Genomic DNA, 24321 nt, shown 5'->3' on the forward strand with positions numbered 1-24321 from the left:
AAGAAATATTACCTAGGGACAACTTCAGATGGGAGGGCCAAAATCCGCAAGTTAATTGATATTTATAGAGAAGTTAATATCGCCACTAAAGAAAATCTGATGCATCATATCCCATAAATGAATAATTAATTATATCACTATACTAATATTATTAATATTATGAGAGCATTTAAATGTTTCCTCAATGTTTGAAATATCTAAAGACTGTGAATCACATTTGGAGCCTAAATTTCCAGTTAATTAACCTCACTAAAATTTTTAGAAAATAATAATGAAAGGAAGATTACAGAACACGTTATCTGATACTTGTTAAATATTTATTTCCTGTTAAACATAGACTTAAAAGCCAGGTAACAATGTAAAAACCATTTTTAATGATCATATTGTTCAAGCTCATTAAAGGAAAATAGTTTTTTTCAAACATAGTGAAATATAATGCACAGCATGGTATAGAGTATATAATAGATTTGGAGTCAGAGAGGCAAATTCCCACCAAAATCCCCAGTATGTATCAAAAACCATTCATTTCTAGAATTCAATGATTTTTTTTCCCCATGTAAGGAAACAACATATTGAGATTAATTCATTCAACCAATTATTTAAAACTCAGGGTTTCAGAGCACACAAAATTTTCTAACTAAAAAAGGCAGAAATATTCTGAAATACTTTAAAAAAGAAGTTTAGTTCTTGAAAAAGTAAAAACAATGAAAAAAAATGGCCATAAGACATAAAAGCCACAGAGAAACCAGTAAGACAATAGTGGCCTTGCCTCACAGTTTCCATAAAATTATGCCCCACAAACTACAGAAGAATCAGGCTATTCAATTTATTCCTTCAAAGACTGTATGTAAAAGATGACTTTAGCATTCCATCAATATTTCTTGAGTGCCTACTCTGCCAGGCACCGTTCTAAAAATTGAAAATATACAATAGTAGCAACAGAACAGCAAAGACCCTGCTCTCGTGGAGCTTATACTGACATGGAAAAGGGATTATTTATATTAAATTTAAATCCTTCTTATTGTATACTGTAGCTACCTTTTCTCTTTCTTGCTACAAATTAAAAAGAACCTTGGCTGCCATCCCACATTTAAAAATCCCCTTATTCTATACAATATATTTTTTCTCATTATTGTATTATATGTGGCAAAATTTCTGTATTTTTCATGTATCCTTAGATTTCATTATTCATAAAAAAGAATTAAAGCAACAAAACAAACACATCATGCATTTTGATTTTAAATCTATTTTAAGTAACCCTGACTTAATGCTGGAAATAGCAAATGGCAACAAGATAATGCGATCACAGAACTGATCAAAGTAAAATGTCTAAGGGAAAGAGATTTAAGACACAGGAGTATCACATATTATACAAGTATTGTTTAAAATCAAGTAATTGTGAAAGGATTTAAATAGCTACCTATATAATCAAATGCCTTGGATCTGTATTCTAGACTTGTGACCCATCTGTCAAGCATTCCCGGTAGAGGCAGGCAAGGCCAGCTATGTCTGCTCTCTCTGCAAACCCAGAATGTGGAAACACGTGGTGAGCGCATATCGAGGGAGAGTGGAGGATGCTAAATCTGTCTATACTGCACGGGCTTCTGGGCTAACTCAGGGGGATTTAAAAGCAAGATTCCCCCACAACCATCACCACCCGTATCAGTGGCCTGAAATGGCAAGAACCAGAAAAACCATGTGCCCAAAATGTACCAGTCTCTAAGACAGCTTCTCCTCCCACATTCATGTGACTCATCACAACATCAGTTCTGTCAAAACTCTCTTTACAGGTATCCTCTACGTTGCTGATGTGAAGACAGGTTTCATTTTTCCATTAAACTTTGTTCACCAAGCTAAAATTTTGCAACTATTCAAAAATCACATCTCAACCATAACTTCTTATATAAAGTTTCTAAATTCCTGATAATAAAACTAATTCTGATGCTTTACCAACTAAACAGTTCTTATCAAAATGCATCCAAATTTGTCAATGCTTTCTCTTTAATTTTTTTGTTTGGACATTTAGACTGCTTTTCTCGTCATTATCATTATTGGTTATACAACCTAATATTTTAAATAAAATGCTGCAAACAGGGTAAAAGAAAATGATAAGTTCAAGTAAGAACAAAATTGAGATAAATACCTTTACTTTGGATCCATGAGGCACCAGTACAGACTTATCCAGCTTTGGTGGGATATACAGCTCCCATTTTCCGTAATCCAGTTTTTTATATGGGTATGAAAATGGATTCCAGCCATCTAAAAATAAAAAGATCAGTTAATGAGCTTCAAGCACAACAACAGTATACTGCTTACTCATACAAATTAAATCACTCATTTTCTAAGATGCTAATCAAAATGCTCTACTATTCATTTAGAAAAGGCAGGTTATTTTTAATTTATTTATTACAAATGCATTTGAATGTTTGTCTTGCATCTTAAAATTAAATAAAACACAGTATTTTCAATTGTATATTCAATTTTAATGTATCAATAAACAGAATGCAAAAAGAAAAAGATCTTTTTTTAGGAAATACTATGAACAAAAAGAGATAATATGATGAACATAAATGCATTCAATGTTAATTAGATAAGATACAAGTCATGGTAAAGAACCATGATGAAAAATAAGTAAAATCATATAATTACTCAAATTTACAGAAGTGTGGCAGAGCTAAGTTAAGTCTAAAGAAATGCATTAAGCAAGAAAGGTGGAAAGTTATATAAGCTACACAGAATATAAAGGAAAAGTAAAGTATAGACCCTGAGAGAAAGTCAAAATCAACAGTGGCAGACTTGTGCACAAACAAAAACTTAGCTTGTAACAGGGCTGGCATTGAAAATCAGTGAGTACAGGCAGGTGTTCAACCTAGTAGTTACCCATCTCCCTGATCAGAGAGCCCGGGTTTGATTTCAGGTTCCAGCTCCCAATCCCAGCTTTCCATCAGTGAATTTGCTGGAAAGCAACAGGTGATGGCTCAAATAGTTGAAACCCTACCACCCCCAAGGGAGAACTAGATTGAGTTCCCAGATCCTGGCTTTGACCTGGCCATTATAAACATATCTCTCTCTCTCTCCCATCCCCAATACATTAAAAAAAAGGGGGGGGGGCAGTCAGTAAAGGACATACTATGTAATAAGTGGTGCTGGAATAATTGATTATCCTCATGAATAAAAAAAGAAGAAATGGATTTCTACATAATAATACAACCAAAATCATTTAAACATAAGTTGATATTTAAATATGATAGGCAAAACTGTAAAATGTTTAGAACAAAATACAGAGAAATATATTTACAATGTTGAGATTTTTAAAAACTTTTTAAAATGAGAAGCAAAAACATAAAACTTTGAGGAGAAGGCGAATTGATAAATCTGAAAACTAAAATTGTAAATAGATATGCGGACAAACAGCAAGTCAGGCATTTGAATAACAAGACAACCAGAAAACACTTGTAACAAGTCTATTAAGAAAAGAGGACATCTATATATATAAAACATAATAGTACAGGGCCGGCACTGTGGCAATGGCATCCCATATGGGCGCCGGTTCTAGTTCCTGCTGCTCCTTCTCCAATCCAGCTCTCTGCTATGGCTTTTGATAGCAGTAGAAGATGGTCCAAGTGCTTGGGCCCCTGTACACACACATGGGAGACCCGGAAGAAGCTCTGGGCTCAGGCTTCAGATCAATGCAGCTCCAGCCATTGCAGCCATTTGGGGAGTGAACCAGCAGATGGAAGACCTCTCTCTCTCTCTGTCTCTACCTCTCTCTGTAACTCTGCCTGCCAAATAAATAATTTTTTTTAAAAAAAGAATAGTTAATAAGAAAAAAAAATCAATGGAAAAAATAGGCAAAATATATGTTTTCAGAGGACACTTGAATGTCCAATAAAAATACAAGTATGTAATCCATCTCACTGGTAAACAGAAAATCTTGGATTAAAGTAACAATTAGATGTTATTTCTCACTCATTATACTGGCTAAGATTCAAATTATTAAGTAGTAAACAAGAAGATAAAACAACACAGTTGCTAAGGTATATATTGGTAAAATCAACTTTGTTTAATAGAAAAGTTAAATATGTGTTAACCTTACAAGCTAAAAATCCCACTTCTAGATGGGATTGAACTGGAATCCCCTGGCACATTTCCAATTCAATCCCATCAAGGTGGCATGTACCAATGTCATCTCACTAGTCCAAGTGATCAATTTCAGTTCACAATTGATCACACTGATAGGTCTAAGAGTCAAAGGGATCACATAAACAAGACTAGTGTCTGCTAATACTGACTGATAGAATCAAAAAGGGAGAGAACAATCCAACATGGGAAGCAGGATACATAGCAGAATCATAGAATGCCAGATGTCCTAAACAGCACTCTGGCCTCAGAATCAGCCCTTAAGGCATTCGGATCTGGCTGAAGAGCCCATGAGAGTATTTTAGGCATGGAAAGCCAAGACACTCTGGCCAAAAAAAAAAAAAAAAAAAAAAAAAAAAAAAAAAACCTAAATGAAAGATCACTGCAAGTGAGATCCCAGTGGAAGAATGGGACATCAAAGAATCAAAGAAGGAAGTACCTTTCGCTGAAGTGAGAAAACTTTCACTTTGACTATGACCTTGTTTAAATAAGATCAGAGTCAGCTAACTCAAAAGACTTCCATAGTCTTGGCAACTCATGACAAGAGCCTAGGGAGATTACTGAGGCCATGAACAAGAGTGTCAATTCTTAAGTCAACAACAGGAGTCACTGTGCACCTATTCCTCATGTAGGATCTCTGTCCTTAATGTGTTGTTCAATGTGAGTTACTGCTATAACTAGTACTCAAACATTATTTTATACTTTATGTTCTGTGTGGGTGCAAACTGTTGAAATCTTTACTTAATATATACTAAATTGATCTTCTGTATATAAAGATAATTGAAAATGAATCTCTTTTTTCTTTTTAACTTTTATTTAATGAATATAAATTTCCAAAGTACGACTTATGGATTACAATGGCTTCCCCCCCATACCGTCCCTCCCATCCACAACCCTCCCCTTTCCCACTCCCTCTCCCCTTCCATTCACATCAAGATTCATTTTCGAGAGAAAGGTCTTCCTTTTGCCGTTGGTTCACCCTCCAATGGCCGCCGCGGCTGGCGCACGGCGGCCGGCACTCCACACTGATCCCATGGCAGGAGCCAGGTATTTATTAGCATCGCGCTGATCTGAAGCCAGGAGTCAGGTGCTTTTCCTGGTCTCCCATGCGGGTGCAGGGCCCAAGGACTTGGGCCATACTCCACTGCACTCCCAGGCCATAGCAGAGAGCTGGCCTGGAAGAGGGGCAACCGGGACAGAATCCAGCGCCCCGACTGGGACTAGAACCCGGTGTGCTGGCGCCGCAAGGCGGAGCATTAGCCTATTGAGCCGCGGCGCCAGCTGAAAATGAATCTTGAATCTTGATGTGAATGGAATGGGAGAGGGAGCGGGAGTTGGGAGGGTTGCGGGTGGGAATGAAGTTATGGGGGGGAAGCCATTGTAATTCATAAGCTGTACTTTGGAAATTTATATTTATTAAATAAAAGTTAAAAAAATTCCACTTCTAGGAAACAGCCTAGATAATCCTCATAATTGTGCAAAAAAAAGTTCAAAACATTCACTGAAGAATTACTTACAATAGCAAAAAACTGTAAGCATTGAAAATTTAAATCAGCTACAAAATGCGTAAATACCTTATGGTATAATTAAACAAAGTGATGCTATGCAATGCAATAAAACGCGTGGATGATAGTGAATTTATTTTTCCTCTCTTTCACTAAATACGAAATTATTCTTTCCTCTGACAACATGATAACCAACCAAAATACTTGTAGCTACTTCTACTACTGGCATATCAAAGATTATTTTTCCAATAAAACAAGTTCCTTACTAATATGTATTTTTCATATTAGTAAATGAAGGTAAACTTTTCTCCATAGGATACACATATATCAAGGTCCAGAATAATCAGAAAATCACTAGATTTAGACACTGCTTGGGACACCCAGATCCCCTAAGAGTACCGGTTTTGAGTCCTGGCTCAACTTCCTGTTACAGCTTCCTGCTAATAGCCACCACTGGAGACAGCAGGTGATAGCTCAAGTACTTGGGTCTCTGTCTCCCACAAAGAGACCTAGACTGAGTTCCTAGCTCCTAGCTTTGGTTTAGTGCAGCTCTAGCTATTGCAGGCATTTGGAGAATGAGCCAGCACATGAAAAATATCTCCCTCCCTCCTTCACTGCCTGCCTCTCAGTCTCCCCACCCCTTCTCAAACTCTCTGCTTTTCAAATAATAAATAAATAAACTTTTTTTAAAGATGAAAGAAGAAGGGCCAGCACTGTTGTGCAGCAGGTTAAGCTGCCACTTGCAGCACCGGCATGCTATATGAGACTGCTGGCTTGAATACTGACTGTTCCTCTTTCAATCAAGCCTCTTGATACTGTACCTGTGAGGGCAGTTCCCAGTATCTGGGCCCCTACCACCCAAGTGGGAGATCAAAATGGAATTCCTGGCTCTTGATTTTGGTGGGACCCAGACCAAGCTATTGCATCCATTTAGGGAGTGAGCCAACAGATAGAAGATCTATGCCTTTCCCTCTCTCTTTTTGTAACTCTACCTTTCAAGTAAAGAAATAAATAAACCTGAAAAAAAAAAAACTATCACAGTTATATCTACATATGATCATAGGAACCAACTGTGAAAGTACACAGTTAAAAATTACATAACATTAAACATAAAATGAATGACAAAAAAAATAAAATAAAACTGATTTTTTTACAGATTTATTTACTTGAAAGGTAGAGTTACAGAGAGGCAGAGGCAGGGGTGTAAAATAGAAACCATCCACTGGTTCACTCTCCAAATGGTTGCAACAGTCAAGGCTGAGCCAGGCTGAAACCAGGTCTCCCATATGGATGCAAGGGCCCAAGTATTTAGGCCTTCTGCCACTGCTTTCCTAGTCACATTAGCTGGGAGCTGGATTGGAAGTAGAGCAGCAGGGACTTGAGCTAGCACCCTATTTGGATGTCAGCACTTCAGGTGGAGGCTTTATGCACTATGCTACAGAACTGGCCCCAATTTTGTTATTTTTGAAAGTTTGATATAGAAAAAGTGCAAAAGGCAAAATAATAAAACTTAACAGACACATTGTAAGGGAGTATCTTGTGAAATAAATCTTATTCTTGAATGGAACTGAAAATAAAATTAATAAACAGTTCTGGAGCCAGTGTTGTGATGCAGCAAGTTAAGCTGCCACCTGCAACACTGGTATTCCATATGGGTGCTAGCTGGAGTCCCAGCTGCTCTAATTCTAATCCAGTTCCCTGCTAATGCACTTTGGAAAGCAGCATGAAAGGGCCCGAGTTGTTGGGCATCTGCCAACCATGTGGGGGGCCTGTATGGAGTTCCAGGCTCCTGGCTTTGACTTGACTCAGCCCCAGCCATTGCAACCATTTGGGGAATCAACCAGAAGTTGGAAGATCTCTCTATCTCTCCTTTCTCTCCCTCTCTCTCTCTTTGCCTCTTGCTGTCTCTGCTTCTCTCTCTGAAACTCTGCCTTTCAAGCAAATCTTTATAAATAAAATAAAAAATAATAAAAGATCTCTAGCTATATATACATATATATCTATATCAAAGCATATTTATTCTTTTTAAGCAGGCATGATACCTGGAGTATGCAACATTGAATTAATTTAATTAAGTTTTTAATGCAAAGAGTTTATATGGTATGTAGGCCTGAGGGACAGAAGCAAGCATACTAATCACCACACATGACAATTATTTACTTTTCTGCCAAGCAAAGAATTAGACATTGAGTTCCCTGCTACAACAATTTCCCAGCTTTAGCTCACATCAGAATCACCTGAACTGCTTAGAACACACACTGCTCTCCCTTTGTCCCAGATTTTTGATGCAGCAAATGCCAGGCTGGACCTAGTAATTTGGATTTCTAAAATTTCTGAGTGATGTTGATGACATTGGCCTCTGAACCACACTTTAAAAACAACTTCCCTGGTTAAATTGGTATGTTCCAATGTTCTTTTCCTACAGTTCTGAGTGATTTTCTGGATAAAATTAAAATATCATAATATCCTAAGTCAACAGGTTAAGGAAATTCTAAAATAGAATTTATCAATAATTATCATCAAAGGAAAATATTACATAATGTTTAGGATTTAGGATTGACCAGGGTTATAAAGTCTTAGAGGACTATCAGTGAATATCAGATTATAGAACATGTCTGAGAGATTAAGGAATTTAAATATATTATTGTAAGGGAAAAAAAGTTGACATTTTAAAGATGAAAATACATACTGAGGGGTCAGTGCTGTGGCATAGAGGGTTAAGTCCCCTGCCTGCAGTGCCGGCATCCCATATGGACATCGGTTCAAGTCCCAGCTGCTCCACTTCCTATCCAGCTCCCTGCTAATGCACCTGGGGAAGCAGTGGAAGGTGGCCCAATGTGGCAGATCCTGCACCTATGTGGCAGATCCAGAAAAGGCTGCTGGCTTTGGCCTGGCCCAGCCTGGCCATTGCAGTCATTTGGGGAGTGAATCAGTGGATGGAAGAATTCTCTCACTCCCTCTCACCCCTCTGTATCTCTGCCTTTCAAATACATAAATAAATCTTTAAACACACACACACACACACACACACACACATACTGAGATCATTACTCAGTACACTGCTATAAGCATCTACAGATAATATTTCCTATAATATTCTCTCTCTCTGCCTCTGTCTCTATGTCTTTCTCTCTCCTTTATTTCTCTCCTCTTCAAATAAAATGAAAAAATTAAAATTAAAACAGAAGAACATGCTTCCCGCTTGCATAAATTATTTTCTTACTATAACATTTTCTAAGACATGGATGTTAATCAAGTTAGGATAATCTGATGTTTTTTTTTTTTTTTTTTTGACAGGCAGAGTTAGACAGTGAGAGAAAGAGAGAGATGGAGAGAAAGGTCTTCCTTTTTCTGTTGGTTCACCCCCCAAAGTGGCCACTACGGCTGGTGTGTTGAGGCCGGCGCGCTGCGCCGATCCGAGGCCAGGAGCCAGGTGCTTCCTCCTGGTCTCCCATGTGAGTGCAGGACCCAGGGACATGAGCCATCCTCCACTGCCTTCCCAGACCACAGCATAGAGCTGGATTGGAAAAGGAACAACCGGGACAGAATCCGGCACCCCAACCGGGACTAGAACCTGGGGTGCCGGCGCTGCAGGCGGAGGATTAGCCTAGTGAGTCGCAGGGCCGGCCCCTGATGTATTTCTAAAGCAAGCATTTTAATTGGTATTTTATTATTAGCATGCTTTAATTTATCACTTGTATTTGATAATCCAAAAGATTCTATTTGTTCACAGACTCAAAACCAGCAGAAAAAATTAAATCAAGATATGGAAAAGAAACAATATAAGGTGCACAGTTTAATATGAACTAAAAACACACATTCGGCACAGGCAATCAAATATTACCTAAGGTCACTGCATCAGGTATGTAAACTCTATGCTTATCTCATACCAACAACCTTTCTTCTTCTAATATAACAATCCACACAAAAAATCTTTAAATGTTAGCCTCCATCAAGTAGACCCAACTCCTTCATTCACATTAGAGGACTTTGCTTCATCAGCTCCTAGCCACCTGATTTTTGTGGAGCTTTTAATTTAATATAAATTTTTTTTTCATTATGCACAGTTGAAATGATTCCAATTTACTAGGAAAAAGCTTCCACTTGAAGACGCCAATGTTCTGAAAAACAGTCCGTGCCTGGGCCAGCTCCTGCCACTCCCAAGCTTCACCAAGCAGGGAGGCAAGATGCCTGGCAAATACAGCAGGCAGAGCTTATGGCAGATGTCAGTTCCATCCTGTCCAAGTGGACGTCTCTCAAGTCATTAAAGACATTTGGAAAATCACCACCTTGAAGCTTGTAAGCATCCTTCCTCACTATATAACGACATGCATGTCAAGCTTCGTTTTTATGCAAAAGTTATGAAGTGGAATGCGAATTCTGCTTTTATAGATAGAAGTTTAGAGATTTACTCATGTGAATGAAGAATGTAGTCATGAAGTTCAGGATTAGAATATTCTATGGCATTGCGCTTACCAAGGATTATGGGAGGACCATACAGTGTTTGGAGAGTGAAAGATACGAGGGTTTTTGAGGTCCTTTCCTTTTTCCCTCCAGGTAATTTTTCCCCTCCATTGCATAAAAAGGCCTCCTTCAGCAACTTCTGCTGACAGCTGGCACCCTGGGGGATGACCTCATCAAAAATCCCAGCCTTAGGGCAGGCATTGTGGCACAGTGGGTTGAGCTACCACGCGGAATATCTACACCCCATATTGGAGAGCCTGAGTCCAAGTTCCACATCCAAATTCAGCTTCCTGTTAAGGTACATACTGGTAGGCAGCAGGTGAGAAGGATCAAGTACTTGGGTTTCTGTCACACATCGGGGAGACTCAGATCAAATTCCTGGCTTGAGGCTTTGGCCTGACTCATCCCAGTTTACAGGCATTGAAGGAGTGGAAATAAGCAGATGGAAGATCTCAACTCCGCCCATGTGATCTGCCTGTCTCTCTTGCTCCCTTTGCCTTTCAATTAAATAACTAAAAAAATAATTTTTAAGAAAAACTCTGTTTTTGAAAAGCTTTATTTGTTTTATTTGAAAGGTAGCGTTACAGGGAAAGAGACAGGGACAGGGCTGGGCCAGGCAGAAGCAGGAGCCTGAAACTCCATTTGTGCTTTTTTTTTTTTCTTTTCTGTTTTTCTGTTTTTGAAAAGCTTTATTTGTTTTATTTGAAAAGTAGAGTTACAGGGAAAGAGACAATGGCCAGGGCTGGGCCAGGCAGAAGCAGGAGCCTGAAACTCCATTTGTGCTTCCAATGCGGGTGGCAGGGGCCCAAGCACTTGGGCCACCTTAACAGGAAGCTAGATTGGAAGTGGAGCAGCCTGGACTTGAACCAGTGCCCATATGGAATGCAGCATTGAAGGCAGCAGCTTAATCAGTTATGCCACAAGCTGGTCCCTAGCATTATTTTTTAGAGGAAACTATTCTTAACACATATTAGTTCAGCTGAGGTGTATTTTTCATACCAATCTCAAGAGAAAATCAGAATTCCATCAAATTCAGAACTAATATTGCTTTATTTTAAAGAACGATTGCTTAGTCGGGTGATATGCAGCTTTCTGGAAATTAGGAAATAAATTATCTATAGCTTAATTAACTTAACTATTATTTAAGGCACATATGGAAGAAAGGGGTTCTATAGTCAAAAACCAATGATACTTTAAATGAAATTAAATGTTTCTTACAGAATCAGTGCTTATGATACCTTTTATGCAGTGAAGGGGGTGTAAGGGAATATATCCAGTTGCTTTTGATTTCAAAAAGCATAAACACATAAACCAAAAAAATAATGAACAGAATTGATTACATATATGGGGAGTAAAAACACAAATTCCTAGGACTGTATCTTGCTATATTTTGACTATAGAACCAGGTAAGAATTCACAAAATTAGAATATTTAATAATTCAAAAAGGAGAAAAAGGGTAGGCATTGTGGCACAGTGGTTTAAACCACTGTTTGGGAAGCCCACATCCCAAATCATAGCGCATGCTGGAGCTCCAGTTTTTCCATGCTTCTGATCCAGCTAACTTGTCTGTGAAGCAGTAGTTGATGGGTCAAGTACTTAGATCCCTGTTACTATTGTGGCAGACCATAATGGAGTTTCTAGCTTCTAATTTCCTCCTCTACCAGTCCTAGATGTTGTAGGCTTTTGGGAAGTGAACCAGAGGATGGAAGATACCTCTCCCTCTCTTCTCCATCTCTCTCTTCCTCCCCATCTCTCCCTCTCTGTTTCACTGCCTGTCAAACAAAATAGAAAATCTTTTTAAAAGGAAAGAGGGAAAGAAGGAAAAAAAAAACCCTTAAAATGAAAAATGAACCAAATAAATTACCTTAATTGTTTATCAACAGTTATATATCAAGGAAATCACAGACTAGACTGAAGACAAAGAATGTCATATTACTTTTAAATATAACAGTAGTTATTACATTACCAAAATATCAACTATTAGGAAATGCATAAAAGTATTAATGATGAAATGATGTTTTGTCTGAAATTTACTTTAGGAAAAAAATATGTGTACATGGGATGGGGGACAGATGAAAAGTTACTTATAAATAAATATAAATATTGGCAAAGTGTTTCTGATTTTTGAAGCTGCTTCGTACGAATATAGAATGCTGTTCATTAGGAAATTTCCTAAAAGCAAGTATGAACTACTGTTATGTGGTCTCTGTGCATAAATATTTGTCCAAATCTCCTTCCTTGCCATCAATTATAAAAGGTGATGTTATCTGGGCTAGCACTGTGGTATAGCTGGTATGGCTACTACCCGTGATGCCATCCCCTGGAGGTGCTGGTTCGTCTCCTGGCTGCTCCACTTCCAATCCAGCTACCTGAAAATGGCCCGAGAAAAGAAGTGGAAGATGGCCCAAATTTTTAGGCCCCTTCAACCTATGTGGGAAACCGGGTTGAAGCTCCTGGCTTCAGCTTAGCTCAGCCCTGGTCCTTGCAGCTACTTGGGGAGTGTACCTGTGAATGGAAGATCTGTCCCTCTCTCTCTCTCTCTCTCTGACTCTCCCATTCTCTCTGTAATTCTTTCAAATAAATAAATAAATCTTTTTTTTTTTAAAGTGACGTTATCAGGCAAAGGACATAAGGTTTTAATGTATTTATGGTTCTAAATACAGATAAACTAACAACTTTCTAAATAGGCATTTTCAACTCATACTCCCAGAAGCAGCATACAAAAATGCTCAACTGCCCATATCTTCATCAACACCAAGGATTATCATTTTAATAACAAGGCTTGTCTGTCTTGCTCAACCAGAGTTCATTAAGAGAATTGAGCCCTAATGCCCAAAGGATCCATTGCATGCAATAAATTAACTTCTCTTCAAAGCATCTGAAATAGTATTCGTTGTATACAGACCTTGGGAGAATTTAGAAAATAGGCATTCAAAACATTTTCTGTGGATCAAATGGGAAACTAGCAAGAAGTTTCCTCTCATTATTGTTTAGATGTAACCGATACCTTTGGAATACAGTATTTTCATTTCTTTTCAAAACAAGCTATAATTGTAATTTTGATTATTCTCCTTAACCCTATTGTTATTTGGGAGAAATTGGGAGGTCAGTATTATGTTTCCTTTTAATTTTTTTCATTACTTTCTGATTTTATTGAAATGAAGTTAATAACATGGTTTATTTTGTGGCTCAACAGAGTAGCAATCAAACCATTTATTTTTTATTTACCAACCTGTTTACTGTAGCAGTAGAAACCACTGAATTATCTCAAAATACCTTCTATGGAGAAATCCAACAGAGCAACTATATAAAAAATGTAAGAGCAGAACAGTTCTGCATGAAGTGCCACTACCTGCCATGGCTTCCACCTTCCTTCTTCCTCACCCTCAGAGCCTTCTATATGGAATTCAATTCTGCTAACTGTTCCAGTATATGATTTACTTTTGGAGATGTTTTACTGATCCTTTAAAACATACAATTTCATGTTATTCAAATTCTCCATTTATTTCTAGTTTATTTGATCCATTAAAAGCTAGAAGTATAGTAAATTGTATGTATTAGGGTATGCAAATTTATCCAACTCCAAACCATTATTACCACCTATATTTGACCAAAACTCAAACATTATTTGGGACCTAACAATGATAATATGTATATTTACTTCGATTCTCATTATTCATCTCCATGCTAGTGATGAACTGAATACTTGTGTCCCCATAAAATTCATCTTTTTAATTCATATGTTAGTCTACTCCTCAGTTTTATGGAACTAGAAACAGGGCCTCTAGAAAGTAAAACAATCACAAGGGTGATAAGCCCTGTGCAGAGCAGGTTAGGCAGCCATCTACAGCACACACATCCCATATGGGCACTGGGTTTAAGCTCCACTTCCAATCCACCTCCCTGCTAATGTACCTGGGAAGGTAGCAGGAGATGGCTCAGCTGCTTGGGCCCCCGCACCTATGTGGGAGGACTGGATGAGGTTCTGGCTCTTGATTTTAGCCTGGCCCAGCCCTGGCCATTGCAGCTCTATTAGGAGTAAATCAGCAGATGGAAGATCTTTCTGTGTCTCTCCTGCTCTCTGTGTGATTATGACATTCAAATAAATAAACAAAGAAATAAATACTGGGGCTGGTGCTGTGGCATAGTTGGCTAAGCCTCTGCCTGTAACACCAGAATTCCATATGAGCACCAGTTCATTTCCTGGCTGCTTCTCCTCTGACCCTGCTCTCAGCTTGGGAAAGCAGTGAAAGATTACCCATAGATTCTTGGGCTCCTGCACCTACATGGGAAACAGGGAAGAAGTTCCTGGTTCCTGGCTTTGGATTGGCCCAACTTCAGCCATTGAGGCCATTTGGGAAGTGAACCAGAAGATGGAGGACCTTTCTCTCTGTCTCTCCCTCTCTCTGTAACTCTTTGTCTCAGATACATAAATAAACAAATATAATAATATATAAATCGTTAAAAAACATACATAAAAATACATAAATCTTTAAAAAACCAAAAAAAATTTACAAGGATAGAGCTTCCATAAGTGGAACTGATGCCCTTATAAAAGGGACTGAAGAGAGCTCTGTAACTCTTTTTCCCTTATCCAAAGGAAAGTTAGCAGTCTGCAACCCAGAAGAGAGCTCCCCACAAGAACTCAATCATGCTGCCACCTGACCTCAGGCTTCCAGCATCCAGAACTGTGAAGAATAAATTCTCATTGTTTATAGGAAATTCAGTTTTACAGTAGTCCAAAGTGACTAAGAAACATTGTGCAGTCAGAATTTGACCATTCTTTTATTTCAGTGACAATAAGGCCTAGGAAAAAAAAATTAAAGCTGGAAGAAATGTTATTTGTTTAGGAGGAAGATAGACGTTTAAGAAGCAAAGGGAAAGAGGCTAATAGAAAATGGTCAGTAACCAGTGGCAGCAACAGGCACTCTATGGGCCAAGAATGGCTCTCAAGTATGTTTTCAATGGGCAATACAACAAAGCTGTATGTCTTCATGTCAACAAACATTTGGAGCCCAGTAGGAGAGCTTCAGTTCATTATCATATGCTGTATGAGTTTCAACTGCAGCTTAAACCATTTATGACCTCTTTGGCTTCAGCAGGGATTTAAGTTTAGGAACTCTCCTTTACACCAGAAAGTATAATCTTCCATCTGAAGAAATTCCATCTGAACCAGTTCAGATGGGGCATGAGAGGACCGCATAGTAATCAAGAAGGCAATCAATGTGTTATTCTGTTTGGAGTTTATTGAGCTTTTTGAAAATGAATGTTTATATATTTTCATTAGATTTTAAAATTATTTTGGCTGATACCTCTTTTATTTTCAATAGCTTTATTGAATTATAATTAACATTCAATAAACTACATGCATTTAAATGCAAAAGCAAAGAAAGCAATCACATATCTCTCTCTCTTAAACCTATATTCATTTATAAAAATACATCAATGAAGCTAAAACTGACTGTAAACACAACTAGCAATGTAACAGAAGTAGATTACATGTCTATGGTTAGTTGATTTTCAGTAAGCATGACTAAGACAACTCAATGGGGGAAATTTTTTTTTTTCAAGTGATAATATTGAGACAACTGATCTCTACAGAAAAAAGAATACACAAGAATACACTTGAACCCTTATCTCAAAACTAACTCAAAATTAACTCCAGATGGGCCAAAAAAGCTCAATATAAGAATTAAAACTACACAACTCTTACAATAAAACATAAATTCTTGGGGCCAGCCTTGTGGCAGAGTGGGTAAAGCTGTCACCTTGAAGCCAGCATCTCAAATGGGCATTGGCTTGAGTCCCAGCTGCTCCACTTTGATCCAGCTCCCTGCTAATGCACCTGGGAAAATCACAAGAATGTGGCCCAAATTCTTGGGCCCCTGAACCCATCTGGGAAACCCAGAATAAGCTCCTTGCTCCTGGCTTCAGCCTGACCCAGCCCTGGCCAGTGTGACCATTTAGAGAGTGAACCAACGGATGGAAGACCTCTCTCTTTGTCTCTCCTTCTCTCTCTTTCTACAACTCTGCCTTTCAAATCAATAAAATAAATGAAACAAAAAAAAAACCATAAAGTCTTCCAGATCTCAATCTTTTAATATGAAAGTATCAGTCAACAATACAAGTAACAAAAGAGAAAACTGGTAAATTGGACTTGGTCAAAATCAAGATGTATGTCCAGGAACATTATTAAGAAAATGCAGACACCCCACAAAATAAAATATTTCAGATCATACATCTGATCATGGATTCAAATTTAGAGTATATAAAGAACATTTTCAATTCAGTAATAAAAAGGTAAACCAAGTTTTAAAATAAGCAAAGGAAAAAACTAAAAAAGTTCTACAGTAAAAAGGTATAATTTGATGACAGGCACACTAAGGATGCTCAACATCATCAGTCATGAAGAAAACGCATATCCAAACTACAGTGAGGGACCACTTCAGGCACAGTAGGATGCAGTAAAACAGATGAATAGTGTTGGTGAAGCTGCGGAGAAACAGACCTCATACACTGATACTGAGAATGTAATACAGTGCAGTCAGTCTGGAAAACAGTCTGGAAGCACTTCAAAAGCTAAAGACAGAGTTACCATTAGAGTCTGTCATTCCATACCTACTCACAAAACCAAGTGAAATTAAAATCTATGTTCACACAAAAACTTATGTATGGGGGCCGGCGCTATGGTGCAACGGGTTAACGCCCTGGCCTAAAGCGCCAGCATCTCATATGGGTGCCAGTTCGAGACCCAGCTGCTCCACTTCCGATCCAGCTCTCTGCTATGGCCTGGGAAAGCAGTTGAAGATGGCCTAAGTCCTTGGGATCCTGCACCTGCGAGGGATACCTGAAAGAAACTCCTGGCTCCTGGCTTCAGAATGGTGCAGCTCCAGCTACTGCAGCCAATTGGGGAGTGAACCATCAGATGGAAGACCTCTCTCTCTCTCTCTCTTTATCTCTCTCTCTCTCTCTCTCTGTGTAACTCTTTCAAATAAATAAATAAATATTTTTTAAAAAAAACTTATGTCAGCCCTTAAGGCATGCGGATCCAGCTGAAAAGCCCATGAGAGTATTTCAGGCATGGAAAGCCAAGACTCTCTGGCAAAAAAAAAAAAAAAAAAAAAAAACCAACCAACCTAAATGAAAGATCTCCGTGAGTGAGATCCCAGTGGAAAGAACGGTCATCAAAGAAGGAGGTACCTTTCTCTGAAGGGAGGAAAGAACTTCCACTTTGACCATGGCCTTGTCTAAATATGATCAGAGTCGGTGAACTCAGGGGGCTTCCATAGCCTTGGCAGCTCATGACAAGAGCCTAGGGTGATTACTGAGGCCATAAACAAGAGTGTCAATTTGTTAAGTCAACAACAGGAGTCACTGTGCACTTACTCCTCATGTAGGATCTCTGTCCTTAGTGTGCTGTACATTGTGATTTAATGCTATAACTAGTACTCAAACAGTATTTTTCACTTTATGTTTCTGTGTGGGAGCAAACTGTTGAAATCTTTACTTAATGTATGCTAAACTGATCTTCTGTATATAAAGAGAATCGAAAATGAATCTTGATGTGAATGGAAGGGGAGGGAGAGTGGGAAAGGGGAGTGTTGCGGGTGGGAGGGACGTTATGGGGGTGAAGCCATTGTAATCCATAAGCTGTACTTTGGAAATTTATATTCATTAAATAAAAGTTAAAAAAATAAATAAATAAAAATAAAAAAAAACTTATGTATGACTGCTCTCAGCAACACTGATCATAATAATCAAAAGGTAAAAAAAATACAAATGCACATCAAATAATAAACAGATAAAGTGAATGTTGCATGTATATCAATACCATGAAATATTTGGCCATAAAAAGAAATGAAGAATAAATAAACTCTGCAACACAGAATCACAGAAATGCTATACTAAGTGAAATAAGGTGTGGCAAAAGGCCTCATATCACATAATAGCATTTATACGAAATATTGAAAGTACAAGAATTTACATAGATAGAACATAGATTAGTGGTTGCATAGGGTTGGGAAAATTGTGAGATGGGAGCCAAAGGATATAAAATTCCTTTTGGGGTAGTGGATATGTTCTAATATTGGTTGTTGTGATGGTAAAATAACTCTGCTCCTATAATATTAAAACCATGGAATTATATAACTTTAAATGGGAGAGTTTTTATGCTACATGAACTACATCTCAAAAAAGTTGTCAAAAATACATTTAAAAGTCCTGTAACCTTATTTGTTCACTTCTATTGAGCTTTCACCATAGACTAAAATCAGTTAGAGATATTGTAAATGAAAGACCACATGGGGAGACATATAAAAATTTAATGGTAAAGAGATAGTTGGTCAATAAATAGAACAAAGACTCAAGTTAGATAGGTGAAGTTAGATAGGTGAAGACAACTTTGAAGAGAAAATGAATAAACTTCAAGGATTTGCAAAGGTGAAAAAAGTTGACCACGTTAGAAGTTGAAAACAAAAAAGCTTTTAATGAAAGGAAATTACGTATCTTCTTCTGAAGTACAGATAATCACTAGCTTTATAGATGCCTACCTACATAAGCACACCAAGCTAATGACGAGGATATAAGAGCTTATCTTGGACTCTGAAAGAGGCCTATAATAAACGTATATCTTAAAAACTACCAAAGAATACAGTCTAAAAAGTTAGGCAAAGGCTAAATCAAAACTAGTAATAGGCCAGCGCCATGGCTCACTTGGCTAATCCTCTGCCTGTGGCGCCGGCACCCCGGCTTCTAGTCCCAGTTGGGGCGCCGGGTACTAGTCCTGGTTGCTCCTCTTCCAGGCCAGCTCTCTGCTGTGACCTGGGAGGGCAGTGAAGGATGGCCCAAGTGCTTGGGCCCTGCACCTGCATGAGAGACCAGGAGGCTTCGGATTGGCGCAGTGCTAGCCGTAGCGGCCATTAGGGGAGTGAACCAACGGAAGGAAGACCTTTCTCTCTGTCTCTCTCTCACTGTCTAACTCTGCCTGTCAAAAAATAAAAAAATTAAAAAAAAAAAACTAATAATAAAGGAGTAGAGTCTTATTGTGATAGAAAAAATAATAAAATCATTTCATGAACAAAAAATAGGATGACTTGTGCCAGTGACTGCAGCAGCAGTAGTTATGAATTGTCCTTACAGCTTGACACTGGATATCTAATTTAAGTTTCTCAAAAGTCCTAAACAGTCTCGAAGATGAAAAGTAACCCAGCCAAAGTCTCAGCACATCTAAGTGGAAAGCCAGCACTGAAATTACGTCATTCTGACTCCTACTTCAATGTGTGTGTATATTTATCCTCTATGACATATATGAAACAATCTAGATCTAGCCTAGTATTGATCTACATTAGAAATGCAAATAAATGTATTTCAGTCAGCTCAGGCTATTCTAACAAATGCCAGAGCCTTGTCACTTCAACCATAAACATTTGTTTCTCACAGTTCTTGAGCCTGGAAATTTGAGATCAGGGTACCCGCATGATAGAGCTCATGGAGAGGGGTCTCTTCCTGGCTTGCATAAGGCTGTCTTCATGTTGTATCTTCACATGCTTGCTCTGGCAAGAGTTCTAATTCCATTCCTGAAGGTGCTCAACTATTATAATAATAATCTCTCAAAGCCCTTGATATACTATGATGTTAGGTATTAGGGCTTCAACACATGAATTTTGGGGAGATACACTCAGTTCACATAGGCTCTTTATTAGATTTTATGTTTTAAAACTATCTGTTACAGCTATTCTTTCAAAATTTTATTATTGAATAAACAATTTTGCAATTGCATTTGATTTCATTCATAGAAAAGCTTAACAATTCATGTTTATTATCCTTGAAAATGTTGGGCAGGTCCATAGCAGATACACTGGAGAAAGAATTATTACATAAGTATGATAAAACCAAACGCCACTTGGACTGCACTGAGACAAGTAATCATTTCCAGCCAAGTAATGCAGGCTGCATCCTGAATATGCAACCTACAGCGTGAACATGCGTTTTGTTAGTGCTTAGTATGAGACACAGAGAAAAAGAGAAAGACACTCATACGGAGAATGAGGGAGAAAGGAAGGGGTGGGGGGGAGAGAGAGAAGAATCTCAAAAGACATACATTCATTTGCTCCCTTTGCAGCAGAAGCGTGTTTCCTATTTCACAGAAAACTGGAGCTCTTGGAAAGTAATTCTCTCTACTTTCTGTTTTCAAAGCTACAAACCGATTCATGCAGCCACTGTTGCCTCCTCTCCTTTAGTCTTGAGGAAGGGGAGTTTTTCTCTGTCCTAGGCTAATTCCTTGATTCTGTTCTATGCTTTCCTCTTTTATTCAATTGTTTCCTGATGTTTCCAAAAATTTTTGTCTCCAGGTTTTTTCTTATCAGCATGAAAATATGATGTATTTGCTGAAATGAAATCATGAAAAATGAACAAAACCTCTCCTTTGATCCAAATTGCCCTTTTTATCCAGCAATTGGGAACACAATTTCTTGACCATTATCTCCATTTCCTTAAAATTGCATATATTCAGCCTCTAAAATGTGTCTGAAATACTGTGGCAAAAGTCACCAGTAACCTCCAAATTCCCAATCCATACTTGCTCTTTTTAAACTTACTTTAATGAATTTTCAGTGAAGCTACTGGTCACTCTTCCTTGGACTTCACTGACACCCATCTCCGTTGGTTCTCTTAAATCACAACAGTGAAGATGGAGATGAAAAAGAGGGAATGTGTTAAAGCTATTTCAGAGTTAAAATTGATATGAAGCCATGTTTGGTTATTAGGGGTGGCAGAAAGAGGTAATTTTTCACTTGGGTAATTCCTTAAATAGAATGGAGAAAATTGAAAGAATGTGGAGGAGCTCATGATCAGCTATTGCTGCAGAAACAGCAAGTAAAGGAAGGAACTTATATCGAGGGAAAATTCACTGAGGAATGCAGGCACACAAGACTTTTATTTCCTACCACCATTTTGTTTCTTAATGCAAAGGAAGCTTATGCATATTCTGTGTAGAACAAAACAGAAATATACAGAAAAATGTTCAAAATATTCTGAAGCACTCAAGTGCAATCCCCTTTACATTATTAATATCTTAGTATAAAATCATCTTCTGCCTATTTAAATGAGTATCAATGTGTGTGGAAAAAAGGAAACAGCAGAGGGAGAGGCTGACAGGAGGAGGAGGTAAACAGAGGAATTTATAATATTATGGAAGCAAAAGAAGAAAAGAGATTCAATGGATTCCTGGGGTCTATGTTGTGGTGTAGCAGGTTGAGCTGCCGCCTGCATTGCTGGCATCCCATATGGGCACCAGTTTGAGTCCTGGGTGTTCCACTTCCAATCCAGCTCAGTGCTATGGCCTGGGAAAGCAGTATAGGGTAGCCCAAGTCCTTGGGCCCATGTACTCATGTGGGAGACCCAAAAAAAGCTCGTTGCTTCTGGCTTAGGATCAGCCCAGCCTTAGCCGTTGTGGCTATTTGGGGAATGGAGCAGCGGATGGAGGATTCTCTCTCTCTCTCTCTCTGTCTCTACTTCTCTGCAATTCTGTCTTTCAAATAAATAAATAAATCTTTAAAAAATGGATTCCTGATATGACTTTCCTCTAAGATCTTTGGAAAGCACATGGATAAAATAAATATAGAGATCTTTTGATGAAGTGGTTTGGAAGTTGAAATTTTTGCTTTCTGCTAGCTTCTATTTCCTCTGAGAAATCAGGGTAACAATTTAATATGCTAAAGGAGGAAAAGGTAATGAAATAAAGGATTCTTAGGAGAGTGGTGAGGTTGAGATAGCTACTATAAAGAATGTAAGAAAGAGCAGACCCGAGGATACGCCACAAATCTGCAGAAGCAGCAGTTCACCTTGTTCTCTGATCTTCCTCAGAACACCAAAAAGCTTTGCAAGAACAGAGAAATTAGACAATTTGATGTATTCAACTTTGCAGATTTGCAGGGTCAAGGTAGTTAGAAGGTCAAGGTTCAAAAGAGATGAAATGTTAAAAAAAAAGAGAGCAATGGGTCTAGAGTAACAGCAGAGGGAAACAGTCATGTCACAGAATGAGATCCAGAGGTCTCACTCAGTCTGGAGTAACTGGCACAGCGGAGTTGAGAAGAAAACGCTACCCCAGCAATCTTTATACCTTTCACATAATAAAGTTGGATAATGCGGTCCAATAATTCTCCCCTATCACTGACCTCCTACCAAAAACTCTCAGTTGCTACACTATCACCTTCCCTAAGCATACAAAGACACCCTAAAAAGCAGAGCCACTCTAAAAGTTCCATAGATGACTGAGAAACAACTGCTTATTAAATGTATACACTGAGCTTGGAGACAGTATGTACACAGCATTTCTGTGCCTATGGGTGACGTGTGCACAAAGTCAGAGTCGTTAATATCTTTCTGAACTTGTTACAAATTGACAAAATCTGTATGTAATGCAGTACTATGAATTCCCCCACAAAAAGATGAAATTTACCTACCAGAGTGCACATTACATTTGTCTGTACTGATCTGCTTGCTTTTCCTTTCTTTACCTATAAGCTATATGAAGATAAGAATCGGGTTTTATCCATCTTTATGCCTAAAAATGTAGTTTAGAACCTTTTATAAAATAAGCATTCAACAAACATTTACTGAAAAAAATAAATGTACAAATGTTTGAGTATTCAAGATCATATTAATATATCAACTAGAAATTTAACAGAATTAACCAAAAAAATTTTTAGCCTTATAAGTAAACTTAAATAGTACTCTTTTACAAAGAGCAAATTAAACATTAAGATTATAAAAAGTATCTCCATATTCAGCAAGTAATTTACATCATTTTAAAAAATACAAGTATCTAGGTAGTTCCTTCTAATTAATATTTCCACAGAACATGGATCACTAACCTAATGATGGAGAAAAAGATTAAAAAACAAACACAATAATTTCAACAAAAGCAGAGTAGGCATTATGACGCAGCAGGTTAAGCTGCTGCTTGGGATAATTGTATCCTACATCACAGTGCCAATTTGATTCCTGGCTACTCTGCTTCCAATCGTGCTTCCTGCTAATGCAGCAGGAGAGACAATGGAAGATGGCCCAAGGACTGGGGCCCCTGCTACCCGTAAGGGAGATCTGAATGGAGCTCAGTGCCTGGTTTCAGTATGGCCCAGCCCTGGCTGTTGCTGGCATTTGGAGAGTGAATCAGTTGATGTAAGATCCTTCCCTCTCTGCCTTCCAATAAATAAATAAATAAATAAATCTTTAAAAGAAAAAAATTAATAACATTGAAACTATGAATAACAAAGGATCTTCCTTCTCTTTTTTAAGAGTTTAAGCTTCCTGGAGCTACTTAACATAGTAACAGTCCATAATAGTCATTTGTTTACCTGTTGCATAGTAACTTGCAAACCAAGTCTAGTTATTTTGCTAAAAGAAAATTGTCTTTCCACAGTCTCCAATAAAAATGGGCAGAACTGGCAGCAGCAATATTGCAACTAGAACCTTCACAGACTGAACTTAGACTGACCCAGGAGTGGCTATACAGTTACTCCAGTATGTTAAATGACACACCTCAGATGATGTTCCAGCAGCCATCCTTAACATATGATACACATAAAGACATTATTTTCCAAGGTGTTTTGCGGGGGGGGGGGGGGTCCAATAAAAAAGGAAACAATGTTGCTAAGCCTTCACAAGGCCGCTAAGCCTTTGCTCGAGTTTGCCGCACTTCCGCATCCCAGTGACTCAGCGTTTCCAACAATCCAAGATGGCTCCCAGGGGAGGTACTTAGCCTGACAGGAGACTTCTGTATTCGTGAACAGTATGTGTCCTCAGGTGTGATAGGCCCTTGAGGGCGTGCCCGGCTTGAGAGTCCTGCCTTACCTTTCAGTTGGTTGGCTCGGTTCCCTTGTGCCCTGGACAGCCCCCTTTCTGTGTCTATAAAAGCTCTTCCCCTCCCAATAAAGTCGAGAACCCAGCTGCACCCTGGGCACTGACTGATCTCCTGGCTCTGGTGTGGTTCCTTTGCCGCCGACACTCATCATCCCGCTCGGCCCCTGAGCTCCCAGGCTGACCCTGAGGAGCTCTATTGGAACTGCTGCCCCGTAGTGAGCAGCAGTGTTTGAAAAAAGAATTTTCTCCTATCTTCTGTAGTTATCATGTTCTGTCTCTTTCTTTTGCCCAGTTCTGCCCTTTCTACCCTAACTCCATAAATTCTCTTTCTGAACAGAGAGATTGATTTGG

The 24321-nt window shown here is 38.5% G+C and overlaps 1 protein-coding gene across 1 annotated transcript in view; it reads right to left on the bottom strand.

Annotated features, from left to right (window-relative positions):
- The window catches only part of GBE1 (1,4-alpha-glucan branching enzyme 1), a 304814-nt gene that overhangs the window by 194501 nt on the left and 85992 nt on the right, over positions 1 to 24321 (bottom strand). The window contains 1 exon segment of the mRNA XM_089331383.1: positions 2144 to 2259. Within this exon segment, the coding sequence (XP_089187509.1) occupies positions 2144 to 2259 (116 nt within the window).

This window comes from Oryctolagus cuniculus, chromosome 4 (assembly GCF_051225735.1).
Source record: "Oryctolagus cuniculus isolate XC-2025 breed Fujian yellow rabbit chromosome 4, ASM5122573v1, whole genome shotgun sequence".
Classification (NCBI taxonomy): domain Eukaryota; kingdom Metazoa; phylum Chordata; class Mammalia; order Lagomorpha; family Leporidae; genus Oryctolagus; species Oryctolagus cuniculus.